Below are 27,533 nucleotides of genomic sequence, written 5' to 3'. Positions count from 1 at the left end.
AAAGTTGTTTTTGTAAACTGGATTGAAGATACTCATGAAGCATTATGTGGACCAAGAATTAGAGTGGATTTAAAGGGTTTTTAATGTTTTATATTGACATAAAATGCAAGAAAGAGGCAGGATAAAGTACTGTATAACATTTGGGGTTTAAGGCTCATGCTCTGTGGTGATATGAAACATTGCTTATTGATAATTATATAAACTCTATGTAATGTAGTCTTTCCTTTGTAAATTAATGTATATATATATATGACATTTATACCACGAGTCACCACTAGGCTACAGAGTTACAGTTCATCAACAACATATATGAATATATATGCCCCAAACACAAGAAACACTATACATGTTAGTAGCTTTCATGAATGTAAAAATATCAATCCTATGTAATCTCACCAACTCATTGTACCTACTTGCAAATAAATTAGTATTATTATATTATTATTAATATATCTGAATAAGCTATCATCGTTGATAACAGTCTCATCACAAACATTTAAGACTCTTCTTGCTTGATACAAAGTCAAACAGCTAGAAAATAACAATCTCGAGACAAAGTATAGGAGATAGAAAGCCTTCAAAGATCAAGAAATAATTAAAACAAGTACCAGCCTCAGACATATCAACCATTTCGTACAATCAAATAACCTTACCATTTATATCTTATTCAATCCATAAGCTCGTAACAACCTGTCCTCTCACTTAATACATCGCATTTTTAGCGGAATCGACCAATCAATGAAAATACGACGTTTTAATCATAACTTGAAGAGCTTTAAAGCTGACGTTTTCCGTGCATTGCTCTCTATGTTAGGTGTGATGCTTGGGTTTGTACCTTTCTGGTTAAGCAAACAGATGCCTTTCTTACGGCGTGACAAATCGAGAGAACACACTGGCAGATTACCCAAATATATACGACCAATAGATAATATTGAAGACAGCAAAGATGACGATGAGGCTAGAGCGAGAGATAAGGATGAGGCTCTTGGAGGAGACGGTTAGGCTGGTGGTGTCGGGTGGAGTGAGGCTGTTGACGAGAGGCGGGCACACCTTCGTCGGCGCTGCAGGAGGGAACACTTCGGCTTTGTTGAGGCTTTGGTCAATCATGGTGTGGAAGATGATTATAATGAAGCTCATGACGATGCAGAAGAGGAGCCACACGTCCACCATCTTGCCGTACGACGTCTTGGGCAGCGTCTCAGAGGCCTGAGAATGAGAATGATAAAAACACAACAAAGGAAACTACAGAAGTAGCTTATGACCCACGTGAGGTAGATCCTATTTATATCCACCCATACTCGTATATGTGTATAACCTACGCTTGAAACAATCTATCGGACCCACGTCTATGTTACCCGGTAATTTGCTCCGTAATTCAACAACCCTACTCGATGGGTCTGCGTGAAGTAGAGGGTAGGTGAATAAAGTTACATATACATCAGTTATGAACAAGGGAGAAAGTACACAGTGCAACGGAATGGAATTGTTAAGCAGTGGGATATAATATTATATACTTAGCATGTCTTTCACACGACTATATGCCCCTTTGACGAGGCTATATATCATTATACCCATTAGTGTACCACATCAAATTGTTTGGATGTGTGATAATGGTATGATAGACAGTATACTTAGGAGCTACAAGAATTTTGTCCCAAGAGTGTAACACTTATATACGGTGCTTACTATATTAACCTGCAAATATTAAATGGGATTCTTGTACTGTGATTTGTCTATTTGTACTCACTGAATTTGTGCGCCCCTTGAGGGACTTGAAATAGAGGGGGCAAGAAATAGCCTAAGTTACTCTATCCCTTTGAGATGTATTTCTTTCGTCTCAATAAACATACTTGAACTTGAATTATACCAACATCTTCACTACAATGCTGTATCATGTAAATGTAATATAACCCAGGGATAATATTTTATGCATTTAAATTTCATTATTATTATCATCAGGTGAAAATCACTTGCCACAGATACAAGCAAGCCTTTGTTTACATCTGGAGAAGAGTGAGTGGGTTTTTCCCCTACCATTGACGTGGCCATACAATTACAATGCCATACATACATATACATACATATACATATATATACATATATATATATATATATATATATATATATATATATATATATATATATATATATATATATATATATATATATATATATATATGTTGTTTGGTCCTCCATGGACAGCGTTAGAGATCTGTTATATATATAGTTGAGTGAATTATTTGAACAATCAACCACAGGTGATTGTAGTGTTTTTAAAAGTGCTAAAATAACCTACATACACAAATACATACATTTAAGCCTCGTTCGTGACACTGACGCAAATCACAGCACTCAACTCAACACTACAACACCTTGGTTAGGCTGATGATAAACGCTACATTAAGAAACATATCGCTAATGAACCACGAGCAGTGAAGCCGAGAAGGACCAGATTCGCGGTTACAAATACACATATTTTCTTATACATAATTCGTTTTCAAAGTTGTGTTTGTTATTAGCGCTAAATCCCACCGGGGATTAATCACACCTGCTGATGCTGATTTTAGCAGGTATCTGGTTGATACCTGCTGGATGGGGTTCTGGGAGTTCTTCTACTCCCCAAGCCCGGCCCGAGGCCAGGCTTGACTTGTGAGAGTTTGGTCCACCAGGCTGCTGCTTGGAGCGGCCCGCAGGCCCACATATCCACCACAGCCCGGCTGATCCGGAACTTCTCTTAGAAAACAGTCCAGTTTTCCCTTGAAGATGTCCACGGTTGTTCCGGCAGGTGTGTGAATATTCACAGCTGTGTCTCACCTGTGCGAAGAGTGTAGCCAAGACCAGGAGGGCTGTGAGGGTGGTCATGATGCGCGCCTCAAGGACGTGGGGACGGAAGAAGAGAGTGACATAGCTGATCATTAGGAGGATCAAGGAGGGCGTGTAGATGTTCAGGATGGCATAACCGGCGCGTCTGTGGAGTGTGATCTCAACCAGCATCTCACTGAACTCTTTACTGTTGTCGTAGAAAAGCTTTGGCTGCTTGATCTGCTTTAGAAAGAAAAAGATAAACTTTCAAAAAATGAATTAGCTTTTGACATAATTACATACTCATTAACCCGTTCCCATAGTGGCGGGAGACATCAGCAGAAAATGAAAACCATGAATATAATAGTACAAAGTTTGGTATTAAATCATAATTACAAATAAAATTCGTCCATCCATTATTTCACTCAAAATACAGTACTTATACCAGCCCGTTCCGATCACGTCAACAAAACTCAAGTACCACCACCACCACCACACTCCAACAGCCCCACCAACTCCACCACCACCACACTCCAACAATTTACAAGCAGTCTGAAGACAATTATCTTGTCTACACATTGTCTTCTACCACGGCATCCACCGTCTTCATCACTGATCAGTTTCTCAGGAAAATCGTGTGTTCTGCCACTCACTTTGCCCACAACACTTTGTGAACAAAGTGAACAAAACCTCAATAATTCCTTCTCTTGCTGTGTTTGCTACTATGTATAGAGAGGTTCAATCTCACCAAACTCTTTGGCACATTACTACTATCAGGGGGCCTTCTGCCATGTTATCCACATCCATTCCAAACTGAGTTTTTTTCCGTAACTTGTACATCAATACTTGCATCTTCCCCACGTTCCTGAGCTTCCTGGCAGATACACTCACCCATTCCGTAGATACGTCAGCTGGCATACTATCGTGTTCTCTCCTCAGTCCATCACATATTATCATGGTCACATTAGCACCTCATTCATCACGTCCATTCATTACTTTCTAAACATCATTTTCTTCGTCTGCTTCTAGTGCCATCTTCGTTACATAGCATGCTTCCGTGTATGTCCTTAATATTCCTATATATCTGCATATAATTCTTCCTGTCGTACATCATTGCTTCTTTAAAAAAAATGTTTTGTGAGAGAATTTCTTTAATTTTTTTGTTATTGTTCCCCCACTTGCTCTCTATTTTTGTTAAATAATTTCTTCATATAACATTTACTCTCACAAAACTCCCATTTTCTTCCTTTTGTCTCTTATTTACCTTGTATCCAGAATAATATTATTACTGTCACCAATTGGTGTTGTCACCTCCTCGCCCCCACCATACACTTCCTCTCACTCATCTACCAGTGCCTCCAACTCCACACACACACACACACACACACACACACACACACACACACACACACACACACAATTCAAAAGGTGACACCCCTAGGGTCAACACTTGCAGCAGAGGAGCTCCAGCATATTTCAACAATCCTAAGTATTGTAGTACAGGTTGATGGTAGTGAGTGGTGTCCCAGAGAACATAAAGGTATAGTGCTCTTGAAAAATAGGTGAGATAACAGGAAAGTGCTAAGGGAAGTGAAAAATCGGATGAGAAAAAGTTGCCCTAGTGTTTACAGTGCAGAGAAGAACATTCAAGATGGCCACTGGCAAGGGGAAAAACAAAACAGAGCTTGATTTTGAGGGATTCAATGAAGAAAGCATTGATATTAGTAGTCTACATAACAAGTTGGTAAATTTAGATACTATAGTGAACTCTCATGTAGAAATAATTAGTAAATTGAAAGAAAGTAATGACCATTTGAATAGCAAAGTTTTATGTCTTGAGGGTTTAGTGAAAGACTTGCGCAAGGATAAGAATCAATTGGAAACAAATTGCAAAGCCATGGAAGAAGAAAATAAACTCTTAAAAATAGCTTTGGAAGAAGTTAAAGTAAATTTAAACATAAATGACTACAATAGGTTAGGCAAGGAAATTCAACAGGAGAAACAGCTTTTGTCAGCACAGATGGAGGAAGTTACACAGGGAATAGAACAGTGCAAGAAAGATATGCAACTCACTTATGCACAAGTGGCCAAGGAGAAGGAAAAAATAGAAGAAGCAGTAAAGGAAGTCAAACACTGCAGCAACCAAGATAAAACAAACATTAGGCTAGAAGTGAGGAAAGAATTGGCATCTAACCCGAAGTTGGTGCAAAACACAGTTGATCGGAGTAAGTCCCTGATCATTTTTGGCTGCAAAGAAAAGGCGATAACATCTAGGTCAGAAAGAGCTGTAGAAGAAGCTAAAGTAGTAGATAAAATTGTTGGCCTCGTGGAAGGTCTTACAAACAGAGAGAATGTGTGCGACTACAGGAGAATAGGCAGGTACGTAAAAGGGAAAGATCGACCTTTGAGGATCACCCTAAACGGTGCCAAACAGATGGAAGAAGTACTAAGGAATGCTAGAAAATTGCAAAGGGATGAGGATGGGAAAGGGTGGTCATTAAGACGAGATCTTTCAAAAGAAGATAGAGAGAAGCTGAAACTGAACCTCGCCGAGGCAAAACATTTAAATGAGAGCAGGAATGAAGAAGAAATAAATTCTTTTTTCTACAAAGTGATAGGGGTAGGCAAACCAGTAAAGTGGTACATAAAGGCAAACCAACAAAATCAATAGAGAGAGGGGGAGTGAAGAATAAGGAGAGGGGGAACAAGTTCCTGAAGATTGCATACACCAACATAGATGGAGTGAGATCGAAGATACTGGAGTTAAGTGATGTAATACAGCTGCAGACACCAGACATTGTTGCACTCACGGAGACAAAACTTGAAGATGTAATTTTAAATGAGGTCATATTCCCGAGGGGCTACTCAATTTGGAGACGGGACAGAAAAATTAGGAAAGGCGGTGGCGTTGCTGTGCTGGTAAAAGAACACCTAAAGGTGAAGGAAATAATGACTGCCAATCCACAAGAAGTTGACATAATAGCACTAGAGATCTGCTATGAGGATGATAAACTAATGATGATAAATGCATATAGTCCACCGCCAAGCAGCACATGGTCAAAGGAGGAGCTAGATAGTAAACGTGAAGGTCTTATAACAATAATGAGAGAGATTATAGCGAGAGCGGATAACGATAGATCACGACTGTTGATAGTCGGTGACTTCAACTTGAAATCCATAGACTGGGAAGCATATGAAGCTAAAACAGAAGATTTTTGGACCTGTAAATTTGTAGACCTCATCCTGGAAACATTCTTGTATCAACATGTTAAACAAGCTACGAGGATGAGGGAAGGGGACGTTCCCTCCATGCTAGATTTGATATTTACCAGGAAGGAGGAAGAGATATTTGACATTCAGTACCTTCCTCCCTTGGGTAAAAGTGACCATGTCTTTTTGGGAATAAAGTATGCAATGCGTTATAAGCTGGAAGAAAATAAGGAGGTTGAAGCAGTTGAAAAACCAGACTTCAGGAGAGGACATTATGGTGACCTTAGAAATTTTTTTAGTGAGTATAATTGGACAGACTTGATGCTAGGCAAGGAAGTGAATGAGATGTATGTCAAGTTTTGTGAAATATATGATAAAGGCACAAAAAAATTTATACCAAAACAGAGATGCAGAACTAGGAAACAGGATTGGTTCAATAGAAATTGCGAGAGGGCTAGAGACCGAAAGACACAAAAATGGAATCAATACAGGAAGAGGCCGAACCCCCAAACATACCAGCGATACAAAGATGCGAGAAACAACTACACGGCAGTGAGGAGAGAGGCAGAAAGAAATTTTGAAAAAGGGATTGCGGACAAATGTAAAACAGAACCAGGTCTATTCTATAAATTCATAAACAACAAATTGCAGGTAAAGGATAATATTCAGAGGTTGAAAATGGGAAATAGATTCACGGAAGATGAAAAGGAAATGTGTGAAACACTAAACGAAAAGTTCCAAAGTGTGTTTGTACAAAATGAAATCTTTAGGGAACCAGATACAATAAGAATTCCAGAGAACAACATAGAACACATAGAGGTGTCTAGAGACGAAGTGGAAAAAATGCTCAAGGAGCTCGGTAAGAACAAAGCAGCTGGCCCAGATGGCGTTTCACCATGGGTTCTGAGAGAATGTGCATCTGAGCTCAGCATTCCACTTCACCTGATCTTTCAGGCATCCCTGTGTACAGGAATCGTAGCAGACGGGTGGAAACAGGCTAACATAGTTCCAATCTACAAAAGTGGCAGCAGGGAAGACCCCCTCAATTATAGACCTGTATCATTGACAAGTGTAATAGTGAAAGTATTGGAAAAACTAATCAAAACTAAATGGGTAGAACACCTAGAGAGAAATGATATAATATCAGACAGACAGTATGGTTTTCGATCTGGAAGATCCTGTGTATCGAATTTACTCAGTTTCTATGATCGAGCCACAGAGATATTACAGGAAAGAGATGGTTGGGTTGACTGCATCTATCTGGACCTAAAAAAGGCTTTCGACAGAGTTCCACATAAGAGGTTGTTCTGGAAACTGGAAAATATTGGAGGGGTGACAGGTAAGCTTCTATCATGGATGAAAAATTTTCTGACTGATAGAAAAATGAGGGCAGTAATCAGAGGCAATGTATCAGAATGGAGAAATGTCACAAGTGGAGTACCACAGGGTTCAGTTCTTGCACCAGTGATGTTTATTGTGTACATAAATGATCTACCAGTTGGTATACAGAATTATATGAACATGTTTGCTGATGATGCTAAGATAATAGGAAGGATAAGAAATTTAGATGACTGTCATGCCCTTCAAAAAGACCTGGACAAAATAAGTATATGGAGCACCACTTGGCAAATGGAATTTAATGTTAATAAATGTCATGTTATGGAATGTGGAATAGGAGAACATAGACCCCACACAACCTATATATTATGTGAGAAATCTTTAAAGAATTCTGATAAAGAAAGAGATCTAGGAGTGGTTCTAGATAGAAAACTATCACCTGAGGACCACATAAAGAATATTGTGCAAGGAGCCTATGCTATGCTTTCTAACTTCAGAATTGCATTTAAATACATGGATGGCGATATACTAAAGAAATTGTTCATGACTTTTGTTAGGCCAAAGCTAGAATATGCAGCTGTTGTGTGGTGCCCATATCTTAAGAAGCACATCAACAAACTGGAAAAGGTGCAAAGACATGCTACTAAGTGGCTCCCAGAACTGAAGGGCAAGAGCTACGAGGAGAGGTTAGAAGCATTAAATATGCCAAAACTAGAAGACAGAAGAAAAAGAGGTGATATGATCACTACATACAAAATAGTAACAGGAATTGATAAAATCGACAGGGAAGACTTCCTGAGACCTGGAATTTCAAGAACAAGAGGTCATAGATTTAAACTAGCTAAACACAGATGCCGAAGAAATATAAGAAAATTCACCTTCGCAAATAGAGTGGTAGACGGTTGGAACAAGTTAAGTGAGAAGGTGGTGGAGGCCAAGACCGTCAGTAGTTTCAAAGCGTTATATGACAAAGAGTGCTGGGAAGACGGGACACCACGAGCGTAGCTCTCATCCTGTAACTACACTTAGGTAATTACACTTAGGTAATTACACACACACACAGGTGAGAAGGTGGTGGAGGCCAAGACCGTCAGTAGCTTCAAAGCGTTATATGACAAAGAGTGCTGGGAAGACGGGACACCACGAGCGTAGCTCTCATCCTGTAACTACACTTAGGTAATTACACATATACACACACACACATTTCCTTGGTGTTCTGAACTTAGCATTTCTTGTATACATCTCACATGACAAAAAGATTCATACGTACAGTGTCTTTCTCCATGAACAATATTAACTCTTTCTTTCGTATATATATCTACCAGTTTCTCACTCAGCTGCTTAACTTTAATATATTTACTTCTTGATTATCCTTATCTTCAGAAGTGTCTACAACATCTGGAAATGTGTATCCACAGACCTCGTACTCCAGCAGCAGGGTACTGCCATGGTAGGTGGCGGAGGATGCCGCCTCCTCGAAAATGAGGTAGTCCTTGGAGCCGGAAAGCATTCGGAAGCGCATGTCGCAGTACTGGACGTCGAAAGGGTAGAGCACCAGGTCGAAGTCACAGGTGAAGGCGGTGGTGTACTTCCTGGAGAGGATCAGAGAGTTCTCCTCACCAGAGAACAGGTCCACTGCGAAAAGCACCAACAATTTTCATTAACAAGACCCATAGAGGTTTAAATATATAAGGTGATTTACAGTCATAATTATCTTCAGTGCTGTATTAACTTGCAATTGAGTTTAAGTAACATAAGGTCATCAATGACGATAAAAAAAACTATCTATATAACAACGATTCTTAGTGTATTCTCGTTTAATTTGAAGCCGTCCACAAATGTGCGTTCTTTAATTTTTTCTGTAATATATAAAACAATACATTTTCTCATACATATATATTTATATTATATACAAAATTTTTGTGTATTGTTAGGCCTAAGGTACATTACGTAAGGTGTTTTTGGTTCTATTGGTAATTTACAATATGTGAATGAAGCATTATGAGAGGACAGCTTCGAACATGGGAAAAGAAGTACGCACTCTATAAGAGGATGGGAACCTGTCCTCATCCAGCCCGTCCTCGTAAACAAAGTCCATTCCCACCAACTCTACCGCCCAACCACTTGGGCTGGACGGTAGAGCGACGGTCTCGCCTCATGCAGGTCAGCGTTCAATCCCCGACCGTCCAAGTGGTTGGACACCATTCCCTTCCCCCTCGTCCTATCCCAAATCCTTATCCTGACCCCTTCCCTGTGCTATATAGTCGTAATGGCTTGGCGCTTTCTCCTGATAGTTTCCTTCCCATACACCCGCCAAACCGCCCATTTATGAATAAAAACGACTCACGTAAAACTTTTAGCTTATGTTAAAATTTTTCTCGAATAGTGTTTCGCTGACGACCTCTGTCAGCGAGCCTGTAAATGCTTCATTAACGTACTACAAATACAATATACAGATAATTACCAACAGAGCTTAAACACTTAACCTAATCTACACCTAAATATACTCAATGTGCTAATATATAATGTTAATTGATATGAGAAAATGCCTATTTTGAATAAGCAACGTGTTAAAATTGATGAATGCGTCTTTGGGGTTGGCCGCTGGATGGAATGAACACAGCCTGACGACGGGTTGCATAACCCGCGAATTTCAATGTTGGTGGGAACCCTGGGGAGTCAGGACTATTGGTCTCAATATGTTACAATAATGGTGATCGTGCGTAGAACTGTGCACTAGAAGATACTGCGTTTGTTGTGACCGTGTACACTGTTATGACTGTGAACACTTGTGTGACTGTGAACACTGTTGTTCACTGTGCATGTGAGGTCTATCTACACCAGGAAATTTGGCTTTTGGTGAACGCCTGGTTCCAGGAGGGTTAGCCATAGTAGTAATGAATATGTTACTGTGATCAACACTGTGTTGTGAAGATGTGGTCCCTGTACACTGGATGCCTCAGCTAGTTTATAATTAATTGTCAAATTTTAATATAGCCTGAAATTCTAGATTGAAAATGTCTGTAAAACAATTATTTAATATCCAGTCATTTGAAACTGAATTTTCTAAGGCAGCAAACAAAAGGAAAGGTTACACTAAGAGGAGCCTGGACTCTACCTTCGCGGGGGACGGTGTTGTCCCTTCGGTTCGGAGGGCGAAGTCGCTGGACGTGTAGTGAGGCTTCTTGGTCTACCGTCGTGTGTCGATGTCCCTCTGTACCGACGAACCTCAAGGTCGGTAACCAGAGGCTCAACATGCTCGTGTAATTCACCTTGTTGAAGGTCTCGTTAGTCTTCAGGTTACGATAAACGACACGATTGTCAAACCAAATCATCTGAATCTTGTATGACATTTGCATGGTCATTTGGGTGGTATGGATGGTGATGGACTCGATTGTCACGTTGACAGTTATTGGTAGACTCGTGCCCACTTTATCACTGCCCGGCAGTGGAGGTATATCTTCCTTGTAATCCTCAGGCTTTCCAATGATCTCACAGGCGACCTCATCACTGTGGTCCAGACAGTCGTATTTTTGGTCGCATCGATTCTGGTGAGGGATGCAGGTGGCGTCATCACAAGAGTAACTGTCCGGTCCGCAAGGCGTGAGCACCAGGGTCCGCGGACCTTCTCGTTGGTTACACACTGGTGACTCGAGGTGCCAGACCCGACGGCCCATGGGCATGTTGAAGGGCGCGTCGACGTCTAGTCTGGCCAGAGTCTTGTTCTCTACCACGTTGATCCACAACCATTCTCCCTCCACCTTCTTTATGTGGTACGCTCCATATCCCTTGAAATAAAGATCTCCCAGACCTTCCTGGTAGGCGATGAAGTTGAGGTTGTGTTCTTCTAGCTCACAAGTACCTAACAAGGTGAAGACATGCAGATCAGAAAATTCACATATCGCGCACCATTTGCTCGTGGCACAGACAATATCCGACAAGCCGAGTTTTTCAATCACGGCGCAATTCTCATAGACCAAGCCGTTGGGCTCGCCAACTTTCCAGGCCACGGTAGGAGCGAGGGCGTTATCGTAGTGAGTGACCCAAGTCCCGTCGTGGTTGGCATCAGTGATGGAAGACCACAGGAAGTCACTGCACAAGGTCAAGTTGTCCTGATGAGGCCACACTTGGTACGAAAGGTTGTACCAGAAGGTCACCTCTTTCATTGTGGTTGGCAGAGGCAGATGAGAGCCCAATGCCTCACATATATAAAAGGCGTGAGCCTGTGGCAATTCAGGGAACCCAAAGTAATTCGTGTATGTACTGGGCTGGCAGAAGGACTCCACAGAGGCGTCGTACTCTGTGACGTTATGAAGTTCCCACCCGGCCTCCCAGGAGATGTAGTTACCCTGAAGATCGCTCTTACACGCAGCCATGCTAGCTATGGCGTTCCTGCTCAGTACAGAGTCCCACATATTTACCTGCGAACGTAAACATGAAATAATAACGTGTTAAAATGATCGAAGATTATGTATAATGAGGTAAGCAGCATATATATTACAGATATTTCAATGCTAATCGGTGAAAATATTTGATAAGATCAAGAGAAAATGTGTTTCCTTTAATCAGAATTGGCATTTTAAATTAAACACAATATTTCAGGTTAATAATGACCGAACTAGTCAGAGGATGATTGTTGATGAGTATCAAATTTATTTCAATATTAGTTTTGATAAAAACTATGAGCCATTTCTTTATAAATAATACAAATGTGAGTCAAAATGATCTCAAACCGTGATTAAATTTATTTATTTATTAGTTTGTTTTTATTGATCTGCATACGGTTAGAGTGAATGATTTTAGTACAGATTTTGGTGATCAATTGATGTTATGACAAGCCAGCAACACGCAGGCTTAGCGTGTATGGACGTCTTAAGAGATAACCCAGACATTCACCATCACAATAATATAAGAACAGCATGTATCCACCAGGAAGTATTCAGGTAGTTCGATGGGATCGAACTAAGTAACTCTCACTCACTCACTCACTCACTCACTCTCTCACTCTCTCTCTCTCTCTCTCTCTCTCTCTCTCTCTCTCTCTCTCTCTCTCTCTCTCTCTCTCTCTCGCACACACACTGCTCAGAAATCTGTACACCAGTTGATTGACAGTTGAGAGGCGGGACCAGAGAGCCAAAGCTCCACCCTCGCAAGCACAAATAGGTGAGTACACACGCCCCGCCAAGAACAGTTTGCGCGACCCGGAAGAAGGCCAGCCGAGTTACCTGGGAAAGTGCGCCACTGAAGCTCTCACTAGGGAGGTCCCCCTGGCCGAGCCGAGCGTTGTCGCCATAGATCTCACCCTCCACGTTGTAGGTGAGTTCGTAGACCAGCTCCCCGTTCATGAAGGTGTTGTAAGCGTGCTCCAGGTGGTCGTAGGTGAGGCACAGCTGGTACCACCTGAGAGAGAGAGAGTGAGAGTGAGTGAGGGGTAGGTGAGTGGGTGGGGGGTTAGAGAAGCGGAAGACGAGATTGTTGTGTTGCCACTACAAGATCACATAAAGACCAAACAAGAAGCACATTATCAACAAAGAATTGGGCGCTTTCATTCCGAACGATACGCACCTGAAGGTCCTGAGCTTGGTGTGGAGAAGTTGGAACTGCCAGCGGTGGGCCAAGACAATCCTCACGCGGTCCAGCCATAACTCTGTTGAGACCACTCCAGTCATCACCCTAACTTTAGTGTGGCTCAGCTCTAAGAGTGTATTGATCTGATCCCTGTGTCTCTCACTCTGACTTATTAATAATGAAATACTATATTTTTCATTATATCTTCCTAACTCGCAATCTGAGTGAATAACTGACTGGTACAGACTTATTGACTCGCTGTATGAGCCTGTAAAGCCTTGTTTTTTGCCTAATTAATTGACAGTTTCCTCAACTCTCTTTCTGGCTAACTGTCAATATCCTCAACTACCTATCTGGCGAATTGCCTGTTTACTCATTGTTCAACTGCCTGACTGACTTGACACGTCGTCCTACCGGCCCTGAACTGGAATCCTCGGTCGTCGACTGTGTCCCCGAGCTGGAGTACGGTGGCTCTGGTGTGTAGGAAGAAGAGCTTGAAGCGGCAGCAGAGGCTCAGGGAGGCCATCCTCCAGGCCCGGTCCAACTTGCCTCTGTACACCGCCATTGTTGACAGACTCGCCACTCCATCCTTCTGGAACTCCAGCACCTGGATGCTCTCCCCGTCTGGAAGGACAGGTTGTATAGGTAACATGTGGGCGGTGGAGAGGTGGGTAGGAGTGAGGAATGAGATGAAGATGGGTAATGATGGTTTAGAACACATTCGACTGCCTAATGCGATATCTCAAGGAGCTATATAGCTGTTGACCAGACCACACACTAGAAGGTGAAGGGACGACGACGTTTCGGTCCGTCCTGGACCATACTTTAGCCACGTTATTGTGACTCATCGCCTGCATAGAGCTATATAGCTCACAACTGCTTTAGTATAGTTAATTTATTATGCAGCTGCTACCTATATCCTGCGGGCGGTAGTGAACTGTTGATAAAAACTTCCTCAAGTTAGCTTGCCTGAGCTGTGTCAGGCGCTGCCTCTCCGTGGCTAGGGTTCCTTGAAGACTTTAGCATGACTAGCGTAGGGGGTCTGTATATGTAAGTCCAACTCTTCTGCCACTCACTTTCAAAATACACAGTTTGGAGTCACCGTAATAGGCATGGTGTTTAGTACTTTTGATGGAGTTCTGTCTATCGGGTGGTATAGCCGGCCAATGTAAAGGGTCAATGAACACCTGAATGTTAAGTACTAGCCCGTTGTTAAATATCTCGAAATAGGTTGAATTATCCCAACTGTGAAGGAATCATCAGAGCCGTCCCAGCTCATCCACAATCTGTACATTCCTAAAAATTATACTTTTCTTTATATATATAAATATATATATATATATATATATATATATATATATATATATATATATATATATATATATATATATATATATATATATATATATATATATATATATATATATATATACATACATATATATATATATATATATATATATATATATATATATATATATATATATCTTCCTAACTCGCAATCTGAGTGAATAACTGACTTTCTGTCATATCAGGTACCGAAAGACGTAAATGAGGAAGCAAAAACAGTCAGACTAACAAAAGAAGATGTGAGCGGCATGCACTAGCGACGAGGTAGATTTTCTTAACGTAATTAGAAACTGGTTGTATAACTGACTGAACACGACATGCGAATTACACGCTCGTTCTGCTGTAAATTAAACTATTACGCCACACAATAACATGACTACAGGCCAGGGGTCTAGAATACACTCACATCTAACTGTACATTGCAAACGCAGCCAAATCACAGATGAACACCCTGTTCCCCAACTCCCAGCAACAATATGTATAATTAGGGTCATATCGTAGCATCAATAACAGCCAGGCTGTAATAACAGAGAGCGAATAGCCTCACCCAACTTTGCATGGAGACAGGTGATAGGTTGGAGGGACTGTCATAGGCTGATTGGAAGGGCTGGCCCCATTGCCCCCCCCCCCCCCTTTAACGTGAATCAGCCCCCATGGCATAATCTTTTCGGGGTCGACCCAGGCACCGAGTAATAGGCTACTTTCACTCTAAACTCGGCGTATTAACCATACACTTATCCCTATATGCCAGAAATACACTAATAACAATTCACTATCGTGAATAATAATGAAGACAATTTCTGTCGATATCTCTCGGTAACTCATACATAAATCAAATCAATATAACGAAATCTGTAATGACAAATAATGTATTCACGAAAATTGATTCCAATCAAAAATCTTCACTGAATAAATTATAATCAGTGGGAGTCCAAATGAGCCGTAATTTTGCAAAAATACTTTTCTAGGCATTTATTTGAAAATATTGTAATAATCTAATTTACTCGCCAGAAATACATAGCCTATCTCGAAAGGAATATTGTTTTTATATTCAAAATAGTGCAGCATAACTTCCACACGAATGTTGATTACCACAAACGGAAGGGATTAGCACAAACTTCTACCACAAGAGTGAGTAGTGTACGACCACAAGTGAGTAGTGTACGACCACGAGTGAGTAGTGTACGACCACGTATCTTGGAACTCACAAAGCTGGCTCGCTGCCTGATGTGAAGAATGCACGAAATCTCAATTTGTAAATGTAGCGTCTGCAGACTCAAGATGAATATGAATAATGATCACAAAATGGGTCTTTAACAGTGTCTAATATTGATCACTGCCAGTGAGCAGAATGCCCGTAATTTCCGAAATGTCTTGCGCTCAATCTTTTTACCATCGATTAGGAGTGGGGCCTCTGGCAACTTCTACTTCATATTACACAGCTACACAAATCATATTACACTGCTATGTTAATTTGAAGCTCGCTGCACAGGTAGCGTTTCAGGCATTCCTGACTGCTTAGAAAAAATTTCTAATAGTGACTTCCGAGGACTTTGTTGTCAAGGAACGGTGGGACGACCTCTTTTTTTTCTCTCTCGGTTCAACCCTGGGACCACAACCCACCACCACAACAACCACTAGACAACCACGCCTCGGGTTGTTGTTGTTATAGATTCAGCTACTCGGAACAAGTTCCAAGTAGCATGGACTTTGGTGAGCCCGTAGTGGACTTACCTGGCACAGGAGCGGTGCTCAGGACGCCTCAGGAAAAGGAAGGGGGGTAGAAATAGCCTAAGCTACTCTATCCCTTTGATATGTATTTTAGTCTCAATAAACGTACTTGAACTTGAACCACACCTCCCTGCTATCATGGCCCCCTTTCCCCTTCCCCCACACAACCACCACCAGCTGAGTGAGTCAGTACTTGGCACCCAGTGACTGAGTGCCATTGACCCTGGCACAAGCTTTGGCTATTACCTCAGACTAGCCTGATCACATTCTCCAGCCGTCATGCGGAAGCCAGTACATTGTTGCACTCACGGGTGTATTGTACGGTTGCACTCCATAGGTGTATTGACCTGTTGCACTCCTCAGATGTATTGCTGCACTCCACAGATGTATTGTATTGTTTCATCAGCAACATATGTATTGTATTGTTACCCCTCCACCGATGTATTACATTATTGCACCAGCAACAATGTAATACACTGTTCAGCATCTTCAAGCTCCTAAAGATAACAACCTGAAAGCACTTCAGCTGTTACTTATCATTTCAATTCCTGTTATTCTGCATTTTAATAGATCAGTGTTATATATTATTGTTGCACACATACACACACACACACACACACAATATATATATATATATATATATATATATATATATATATATATATATATATATATATATATATATATATATATATATATATATATATATATATATATATATAGGGAAGTATCACCTCTGGCTGAAAGAAGGGGACCCTTACCCTCGGAGGAAACCACACATAACGCATTAGAGGGAATGTTTAGGTCCCCTCCAATACAGTTTCTGTGTGCTTTTCTCCTACCACCCCCTCCCTTTTGTGTTTTTTTTGCTTTATTATGTATTTAATGGTTACAAGATATACATGGGTTGATACAAAAAGTGCTTAAAGGTTATGGATCTTTTGAAACTCCGCTTCCAGACAGGAACCGAGGAAGCAGCAGGCATTTCCCACCTGGATCGCCACACTGAGACGCTGAAACAAGAAACTGGCAGCCCTTGGGTCTCTGGTGACGTCAATGAGCCTGGAACCCAATTCCTTGAGAAATCCCAAGGCACTCTTGCCCCAGGGGCCATGCTTCTCAGACACTATGGGAAGAAAGGTGTATTGACCTTCCAATCGCCTGTATTTGACTGATTTTGCTATTTCCCTGTGATTGGCCGCCCCACCTGCTTGATCAGCACTGAAGTGTACATAGGTGTCAGCCAGGGTGGGTACACATGTGTAGTCCCACACCAACTGTTTGCCCGCCCCTTTTCCAAGTGTATATAGTGATGCCATCAGGGCGAAGTGCGGGGTCATCCGGATTTTGGTCCCCTAGGATGCGAGGTTCTCTCTCTGCTGGGCACTGAGCTGAGATGAGGCCCTTCTTGATGATATATATTTGTATGTTATATATATATATATATATATATATATATATATATATATATATATATATATATATATATATATATATATATATATATATATATATATATAAACATTTATCTCTTATTCAGGTTAGCTAACATTAGGTTGGGTTAGGTTAGGTTGTTTGGATTGAATTAGGCTGGGGTGGGTTTGAATATGTTAGGTTGCGTTAGATTAGTTTGTGTTGGGTTAGGTTAGATTGGGTTAGGTTGCTTAAGTGGCGTTACATTAAGTTAGGTTAGGTTAAGTTAAAAAAAAAAAGAGAGAAACGATGCGTCGAGGATTGCATACTTTTCTCAGGTCTTAGATCCTACCTCCTTAGCAGAGTCCAACACTGAGGTACAGGCCAGAGGGTGCCTAGTGGTGCTGCACTAAGAGAAGAGTGAGCGAGGTGAAGGATCGTCTTACACTGGACAGGAAGTAACGTTCCCAGCAGCAGGAGCAGCAGCAGCTGGTGTGTTGTGGCGGTCATCATCTGCAGCCTCCGGGGTCCCGAACCACACATTCTGCTCACAAGATTTGCAAGATGGAGCTTTGGAGCAAGTTGGAGCTCCATAGCAGTGTAAACAAGTATTTGTTTACAGAGCTATGGAGTTTCTGATATAAATGCACTTTCTATCTATTATTTGTAATTTTATATTAATGTTGATATCTATATTTATATTTTATTGTATACTGTATCTGTATATTTATTGAATAGGGGCACCGGGTCGACCCGGTGCCCCTATTTAATTGTTTCTTGTGATATATATTTAGATTCATACAACGTACAAGATACATATTCGGTCTCTGACTGCTGTATATCTACCAGTCCTTCCCCTCTACCTAATGACTGGTGGTCTCCCATTCACCTGCAGTCCACACCAGTTTTCAGTCCTATGCACCTATTTACTGCAAGATAAACAGACGCATCAGGTGAAAGGAAACGTACCTAAACGTCTCGTCCTGCCTGTGCTCGGTGAAGATATGGGCGATAACGTCAAGGGAAACATAATTATTAAGCGCCCAGAAGAACAGCTAATAAGAAATCCTCAGAATGAGGAGCTTGAAGAGTTACGCATCTAGTGTTATATATTTTCTGAGAGCTGTGTCCAGCATTTTTAGGTAAAGTTCGCCACTATAAGGCTATCCCAGAGAATCTGTTTGTATTAATTTGAATCCCAGTAAACTCTGACCCCACTTACTCACTACCAGCAGGAGACAAGGATAACCATACCCACTGAGTCTATTTGGAAGCGTTGCTCGGGCCCATTGGCAGCGTTCCAGTGAGAGGTTTATCGCTTTTATGAATTTGTCTTATTCTCCAAGCGTAATCCTCACCTGCCAACACCCATTGAGAGACCTCTAGTCGTCCTCACCTGCCGACACCTACTGAGGAGCTCTAGAGACGTCCTCACTTGCCAACACCTACTGAGGAGCTCTAGAGACGTCCTCACTTGCCGACACCTACTGAGGAGCTCTAGAGACGTCCTCACTTGCCAACACCTACTGAGGAGCTCTAGAGACGTCCTCACTCGCCGACACCTACTGAGGAGCTCTAGAGACGTCCTCACTTGCCGACACCTACTGAGGAGCTCTAGAGACGTCCTCACTTGCCAACACCTACTGAGGAGCTCTAGAGACGTCCTCACCTGCCAACACCTACTGAGGAGCTCTAGAGACGTCCTCACTTGCCAACACCTACTGAGGAGCTCTAGAGACGTCCTCACTTGCCGACACCTACTGAGGAGCTCTAGAGACGTCCTCACCTGCCAACACCTACTGAGGAGCTCTAGAGACGTCCTCACCTGCCAACACCTACAGAGGAGCTCTAGAGACGTCCTCACCTGCCAACACCTACAGAGGAGCTCTAGAGACGTCCTCACCTGCCGAGAGAGTGGCCGAGAGTGGATTCTTTCCGAAGCGATAGACCGCTACAGATCCGACCTTCCCGCTTCTCATCATTGGCAATAATATTTCATCCGTTATTTATTATCGGAGTTCAATGCTTTTGGGCGCTAGTGTAGGAGGCTGATATCTGGCGCTGCCCCATTGTAATCTCTTATTCATTTGCAGTTAATCCGAGTGAACCATTTTTGTTTATATGATACAAAATTTACAATGCCAGACATGTATATGGTTTCGAGGAGCTCAAGGGCGTCTCGTATAAGAAAATCAGTAGTACTGTTTATACAAATAATCTAGAGAAATAAACTTTGTTGTTCATCTCCAGCTGGAAGAATATTTTTTGAGGCAAATAATAATGTATTTTATCTATAATTCTTGAGTTCAAATATAAAATTTATAGTTAATTTCATTGAAAGATTTGCCATCCATAATAAAAGTGTTTCTCTTTTTATATTAACTAATACAAGTAATTAGGGATACATATGTATACCAAAATAACTAGGGATACATATGTATACCGAAAGGTAACCCTCCCCCTTCCTCTAGGGGTATTCAGGCTTTAAAGTTTACTTTAATCCCGGACAGTTGAGAACGTCCTTGCTCACAGTGGCATGCAGGAACATGACAAAGTTGACGCCCTTGCTAAGGCTGCAGTAAATAAAGACAGTATTGAACGGAATCTTGAGTTATCAAATAGGTCCCTTAAAGGTGTCATTAGACGAGAACTCCTGGATGGATTTGAAGAAAGTAGAACAGTGCAAACTGGAACTAGCAGGTCCATTGTTCATCACAATGAAATGTGTGAAGTAAAACATGTGTATGGGGCAAGTAACAGTCAGTAGACTAACAGATGTTGTCACAGCTCGTATAAGACTTGGCTACAAGTATCTCTGGCAGTTCGGCTTGTATAGGGATCTAGATGAAGTAAAGTGTAAGGTGTGTGGACATAGACAGGGACACACACTCGAACACTATATCTTGGATTGTTGTAAAATTGAGCCTTTTAGAGATAAATCTAAGCTCACTCTGTATGATATGGCAACCTATCTTATTACCATGGATAAATTACCTGAAATCCTTGCACTGTACCCACATTTCGCTTCCAGTAGATGAACGACATATGAGATTCAGAAACAAGTAGTGTATTGTGAGGACTAATAATAAACAGAAGCTCCCCTATGACTCTGTAATATCCCCATTGGCCAAACTATTATGTATTAACGACAAGACCTACCATTAATGTATGATGACTTACTGTAAATATGTAGCTCTTGAAATAGCACTTTCTCTGTAACTAGCTGACATTGTAACTATAAGGTGTGAAGGATAGAAGAAATTGCTTATGTAATAATCTAAGATGGGGTCTGATAAAGACCTTTTGTGCCCTATGTAATGCTTTTGCGCTACCGCTCACAGGATGAGTATGGGGTGCACAATAAACTAGCCGCCTTCGGCGGCAACAATCAATCAATCCTTGCTGACTTGTCAGCAAAGTATTGTAATGGCCTTTACAACCCCCCGGCGGTTGACAGGTCTTAGTCCCAACACCAAACCACTGACAGCAACGGGACACTGTATGGAGGATAACAGATGGACAACGACAGGTGCGTGAGTACATAACAGGAAGTGGAGTACGGACGATGAAAGACTATAGAAGGATGACACCAGAGACGATAATATACGGATGATAACAGAGACAACAATATATGGATGACAATAGAGACGACAGTATGTAGATAACAACATCTTGAGATGATTTCTTGAGATTAATAAGATTCTTGATAATCAATAATAAGACAACATAAGAAAATCAACTCGATGACAACACTGTGGCTCCATCAGGAAGACAAGAGCACATGGACAAGAGGGTGAACGGCAAAATGAGACCAAGTGCATCTTAACGCACTCTCTCAGACAACCTTGATCTGTTCCTTGACCTAAAGCCTCCCTAAAACACTGGCAAGTTGCCTAATCCACACACACACACACCAGCTGACCGAGTATTGGCATTGCCTAACCCCTAGCAGGCCGGAGACTAGGATATTCAAGGATTAAATATCGATAGCCTAATGTTACTCTACAAGATTTCATATATGTCAACAAAATGCCTCGGGTTCTTTTTATTTCATCTGAAAAGGTTAATTATATGCAAGAATCTCCGATGCTTCCCGACTAACTAGCTCAGGGCGGGTGCGTATCTCTTATGGGGAACGAAGCGACCCGCCATGACACCACCTACAAAATACTGAGAAACAGAAAATGCCAAATAAGTGAGATGAAGTCAATACTGTATTGCATTTTGCGGCAGTTAATCAGTTTTCTCATTGAACACTGATTTGAATTCGCATTCCTGTTAGCTTTACTGAAGTCAATCAGGTTTATTGATGCTACGGAGTAGTTTGCCGTAACTTACTTTAAGTAACCTATCATAATTTGCATACGTTAATTTACATACTAGCAAGTCATACAGTAATTAAGATTGAAACGCCATATTCGCATCTTGAGAATGGAAATGTTGGTTAAAGTAAATAATATAAGCATATGCAGATTAGTCAGTAAGCTGTAGAGACTGCTTAATTTGCATATGAGAATGTCATACATCATCTTAAATTCTTAATTATAGCAATACGCATACGAGAACTCAGATTTTTAATTGGTATGTAAATCATGACTTATGGGTACTCACACGACTTGATAATGGTCTGGGACTGGTGAAAACGTCGTCGTTTCTTAATTGAGTAGTTTGGACATCATATCTTCAACCCCTTTATTGTGACTCATCGTCCGCTTGTGTGTGAAGTGTTTTTCACTCATAAATAGGGAATTGGCGGCTGGATTAGCTAGTATTTCGTCCTTGATGACGTGGACGGGTTGTAGACTTAATGAATTCATCTTGAGAATTAGCCGCTGCTTTGGCGAGCATAGTCTGAGGACACGGGCCAGATTCACGAAGCAGTTACGCAAGCACTTACGAACGTGTACATCTTTCCTCAATCTTTGACGGCTTTGGTTACATTTATTAAATAGTTTACAAGCATGAAAACTTCCCAATTAACTGTTGTTATTGATATAAACAGTCTCCTGGTGCTTCGGAGCTCATTAACTGTTTAATAATTGTAAACAAAGCCGCCAAAGATTGAGAAAAGATGTACAGGTTCGTAAGTGCTTGCGTAACTGCTTCTTGAATCTGGCCCCAGGTTACCTGGTCGTTTTATTCAGCACTGAAGCGTCTTGAGTTGGAGGCGCAGAAGTTTCAGTTACAGATGGAGGCCGACACTAAAAAAAAAAAAGTACTTTTTTAAATACCTACATTGTCAGCTTTATTTAATACACTCAATGACAGCTTTACTGAATATACACACACTGTCAGCAGTTGTCAGGTGCGCGTAACTCACACACTGATAAGTTAAGTTGAATTTTCACTGATAATTTGATGAGGCCGTCCAAATGAGGAAGGTTAGATTAGAATAATTAACATAATGGCAATATAACACCACTTATTTTACCACAGACTTGCACGACACCTAGTAAGGCCACCAAATGTTATGAAATATTAAGAATGTATAATAATTCATATTGAGAGGTAATTTAGCCGATTAGAATAATGCAATGCGATAGAAATTTAATGTTGCTCTTAATTTAAAATTGTATAGGGGAGGGGGGAATGTGTAGGTGTGTGTGTAAGGGTGGGTGCATATGGGGTGTGTAAGAGTGTGAGGAGGGGGGGGGGATAAGGTGCGTGTGTAAGTGTTTGGGTGTAAGTGCACGCGCGTATCGCAAGGAGTTGGGAGTGTTGCCATCACAATATGATAGAGAGAGTGTGAAAGACTTTCACGGGAGTATTGTAACCTTTTATCAGCGTATCTATCACACGCTAGCTACACTGTATACCAAGAATAGCTGTCATTATCATCTTACTCTCTCGCAGGCATTATATAATATACCATACCTCCAGCTACACACTCTGCATGCAATTTTAATACATAGGCTTGTGTTGGTTTGGGGCTTAGCTTAGTAGGTTTCTAGTTAGGCAAAACAGTTGCATTTTTGACGGAGTGACAAATTGAGAGAACGGGCTGGGGTGTGTATGTGAATGCCACTCAATATGATCTACCAGGTTGTATTTGAGTGCTTTGGAAATACCAGACTGCTAGCAAGGGGCGAAGCTATTCTTCGGGTCACCCATCTACTTACTGGCCAGATCCAGCAGTTTAATATGATCAAGTAAGGCGCACATCGCTGTGTCACGCCCTTGTTTAATGCATAGACCCCCCACCTGTAACCTTTCCTGGGCAGCGATCCTTAACAGTCAGCCCCTGCTCACCCAACAGTAATTGGCTACCTGATTTTTAACTGATTGGCGGCTCGCGTTCCAGGGGAAACTAATAGGCTATGGAAACGGAAAACTCTCAGCCTGCTAACAGAAGTCAGAAGGCGTCTGCTCCTGGACCCATCTGTGTGAAGAAAAAACAAAAGCCAGACATGTCCTGTAATAGAATAAAACAAAATAGTAACAGATGTGTGTTACATCAACCAAACGTACAAACTGACACGCCTTGATCTGCCAGCTCACATACTTTTTGTTCAGTTTATCAAAGAATGACGAGTTTCCTCGCGAATTTAGACACAATATTTGTGTCAAATACGTGAGGTAATAATATACGATGAACTGTCACTGCTGTCATTGAAAGTGACAAATTTACTGTTTTGGGAAGGATAGAAGAACATATTATATATGACATTATATTAGGAACAACAGTAACTGTGGAAAGCCTACTGGTCCATACGAGGCAGCTCCATATTAATTTCCACCCAAAAGACCAAAATCATTTTGGTTTTATTACGGATAAAAATACTGCGGACTGTCATAAGGTGTTTGTCTAATGAGGAAGACAAATGTGGAGTTTATCTACCATATATTAGAATACTCGGAGAATAGTACAGTAGCAGACCAAAGTAAACTTAAGACTGTCCTTATAAATATGAAACACCTAAGATGCAATCTTCAAGAAATTATAAGTTTATGCATTATACAAGATAAAAGGTTCTGAAAAATGAATGATGGCAAGGGTGTAATAATGGAAGCATGCTTGATATGCGGGTACTGGAGGACGCTATATCTAGCGACCTTGGCTGGGAGGGAGAATGAGAACTTGGCCTGGGGCCAAGCGCTGGAATCGACGGGGCTATTTAGCACTGGTGTGATGGAGAGGGTGTGGCTACTGTATAGGGTGCCTACATTATGAATGCTATAGTGTGGGATACACACATTATAACTACTATATGAAGGGTGAACACGCATTATGACTACTAATATATGGTACCCACATTATGACTACTAATATATGGTACCCACATTATGACTACTAATATATGGTACCCACATTATGACTACTAATACATGGTACCCACATTAATAGTGTAGCCTACCCACATAATGTAACATTACCTTATGTTGGAGCAATTGCAAAATTTTGAATACATAGTACGCTAAAACTGAAGAATGCGTCATTGGGGGGGGGGGGGGTTGATCGCCGTTTGAATGAGCCTAGCCTGGGAACAGGTTGCAACAGGAAATGCAGACGTGAGTAGTAGGCCTATAGTGTGGCAGCAGGCGTTGTCATCACTGAAATACAAATACGTCGATTGTTAGGCAAACCATAACTATTCAAGTTTTACAAACTTGAAGCGTTTTCTATAAAATTGCAATCCAAAATGCAGCGATTTATACTGTATATTAATGTCAATGTCTATCGTATTATACAAAAAAATATAACGACTTATTCGTATAGAGGTTGCATATGGTCAATAAGTTATTAATTTTAAAATAAATATACAATTTATATAGTTATATATACTTACTTGTAAAAAATGTATTACATTTCTGGTTAGTCGTTATCATATCCGGATATCATGCATCACCCCTGGGCCAAGTTTAATGTGGATATGTTCTGCACCTTACTACAGTAGTCTATATTGGTTGAACTTGAACGTAAGATATTTCTAAAGCTGAGTGACAATTTTCGTTTTCCTCATGAAAGTAGAAAGTATAATAATATTAATTTTTATATGAGAACAAATCAATTTTTAATACACAGTACATTAAAATTCATGAATGCGTCTCGGGAGGACGGCCACTGCCTTAAACAGCCTAGTGTTAGGACGGCTGTGGTGGGTATGTGGGCCTGCGGGCCGTTCCAAGCAACAGCCTGGTGGACCAAACTCTCACAAGTCAAGTCTGGCCTCGGGCCGGGCTTGGGGAGTAGAAGAACCCCAGAACCCCATCAACCAGGTAACCAGGTTGCAGCCCGTCCTCTAAACAAAGACCCAGAATCCATTCCATGCTCCTGCCAAACCCCCTGTTTATGAATGAAAACGATTTACACACGACCTACAACTGATGACGTCCAAACACTTCCGGAACAAGTGCTTCGCTGACGATTTTTTTTGTTTTCGAAGTACAACGCTGTAAATGCACCCACGTACTACAAATACAAATAATCGGCAACAGAACCTAAACACCTAACCTAACTTAATCAGTGCCTAAATATGCACAATATGCTAATATTTAATAATATTAATTTATATTTGAGAACAATTGTTTTGAATGAACAGTGTTAAAATTGATGAATGCGTATTTGGGGTCAACTGCTGGATAGAATGGACTTGGTCTGAGGACGGGTTGTACAGTGTTACTGTATTCACGCTCTTTACTTTTTTAAGTTTACAAATGGAGTGCTGACTATTGGGAGATTCATTATCTGTCATAAGTAGTGATATCCCACAGCCTATCACTGTCAATTACAATGTCACTCATACTGGTTGATTGTTTGGTGCTACCCGTACCTAAATTTACCCGAGGGCCACTATCTCCCTAGAGTGGCTTCGACGGGGACAGGAAGCCAGCGGCTTGCCAAAGGTCTCCCATTGTTCCTAAGGATTTTCATAACATACCATAACTCTTTGATTGCAGCGATTGTTCTTGTCAGATCAAGTTCTTATTGTAGTGTGACTTTGACAAGATCTTGAGATACCAAGGTCTAAGTAAATAATTATCAAAAAGATTTCAAAGGCCTAGTTCAAGTCCTAGTCCTAGTTTCGGCTACCTTGTCTATCATATTAGACAATATGAGACGGTACTCCTGCAAAAGAGATTCTGAAACTTGCTCTGTATATATATATATCATTATGTTATTAATAATCTACATTATAATTCCCAGTATATATTTTAAATGATGGGTTTTCAAGTGTTTTTAAACAAAATTACTGCTCCTCTTGTATTTTTCAGTGTATCAATGGCTAATAATGATCACTTCTTTAAAATGTCAGATGCAATACAAACAAGGAACATTTTCAAGTTCAACAAGTTAGATTGTTGGAGAGAATAGGAGATGGTTTTTTTCATAAAAAGATATAAACCCATGGAACCGCCTACCCGCCGAAGCCGTAAATGCAAAACCACTGCTACAGTTCAAGGTCAAGTTCAATAAAATAATTCAGGACAAAAGGGGAACCCTTGACAAGCCGCCGGCTTCCTGTTCTCACCAAGGTCACTAGAGAAATAGAGACCCTTCAGGGAAATTCAGGTAGCTGTATTGCATTTAACTCAGTATATGTGGAAGTAAGCAAATTGTTTTCTTAGTCTTTTTCACTAGTCTCTACATGTTGCTTCTGCAGGAACTCTTAGACGCTCATGCAAGGCCCAAGACTACTTGACTGTGATATGGAATTTAGATAATAAATGTTATACTTCAATATATGCAATAAATCGGGTATAATTCTGTTCAATATTTCCTAAGAGATGTATTTTAGTTATAATTTGTAAACATTGTGGCGACATGGTTTTATGCTGTGTCGACAGTTTTCCTAAGACATCTAAGAATATTTCTTCAGATTTCAATTTACTTGTTTAAAAGTTAGAACTATAGAACATCAGTTATACATCAACATTCTTGCCTCCGTAGAAATTGACATCACGTTGACTATGATGCAACTTTTTTTCGGGGCGTACTTTCGCTCATTTCACAACACTGCTGAGAGTTGCAATGGCTGCGATGCTATCTGATGCGAGAAAGATGTTGGAGCATGAAGAATCCTTACAAACAAGAAGGCAGAACATCAAAAGAAGAGCCACAAATTTCGCCGGGAAGGAGAGCATCTTCCCAACGCTCAAACCTCACGCCGCCATGCTGGATC

The 27,533-nt window shown here is 41.0% G+C and overlaps 1 protein-coding gene across 10 annotated transcripts; it reads right to left on the bottom strand.

The window, feature by feature from the left end:
• Positions 1-64: 64 nt before the first annotated feature.
• Positions 65-27,530, bottom strand: LOC123745852 (uncharacterized). 10 transcript variants are annotated; one of them, XM_069317560.1, is made up of 14 exons: positions 27,438-27,525; positions 25,200-25,368; positions 24,787-24,963; positions 23,680-23,791; positions 22,540-22,613; positions 22,024-22,263; positions 17,765-17,956; positions 13,333-13,542; positions 12,916-12,997; positions 12,576-12,750; positions 10,469-11,771; positions 8,711-8,985; positions 2,815-3,045; positions 65-1,206 (listed from the first exon to the last, which is right to left on the bottom strand). In XM_069317560.1, exons 8-14 carry the CDS (start codon positions 13,481-13,483, stop codon positions 901-903), a joined length of 2,523 nt encoding a protein of 840 aa, XP_069173661.1. In that variant the 5' UTR covers positions 13,484-13,542; positions 17,765-17,956; positions 22,024-22,263; positions 22,540-22,613; positions 23,680-23,791; positions 24,787-24,963; positions 25,200-25,368; positions 27,438-27,525; the 3' UTR covers positions 65-900. The 10 variants fall into 10 exon arrangements, with proteins under 10 accessions (XP_069173661.1, XP_069173657.1, XP_069173660.1 ...); XM_069317556.1 differs by having other exon boundaries at positions 17,859-17,956; XM_069317559.1 differs by having other exon boundaries at positions 2,815-3,042; positions 8,771-8,985; positions 17,859-17,956.
• Positions 27,531-27,533: the final 3 nt, after the last annotated feature.

Source organism: Procambarus clarkii, chromosome 88 (assembly GCF_040958095.1).
Source record: "Procambarus clarkii isolate CNS0578487 chromosome 88, FALCON_Pclarkii_2.0, whole genome shotgun sequence".
NCBI classification, from domain to species: Eukaryota; Metazoa; Arthropoda; class Malacostraca; order Decapoda; family Cambaridae; genus Procambarus; species Procambarus clarkii.
Note: the sequence above shows the minus strand (reverse complement) of the source record. Positions and strands in the feature narration are given on the sequence as shown.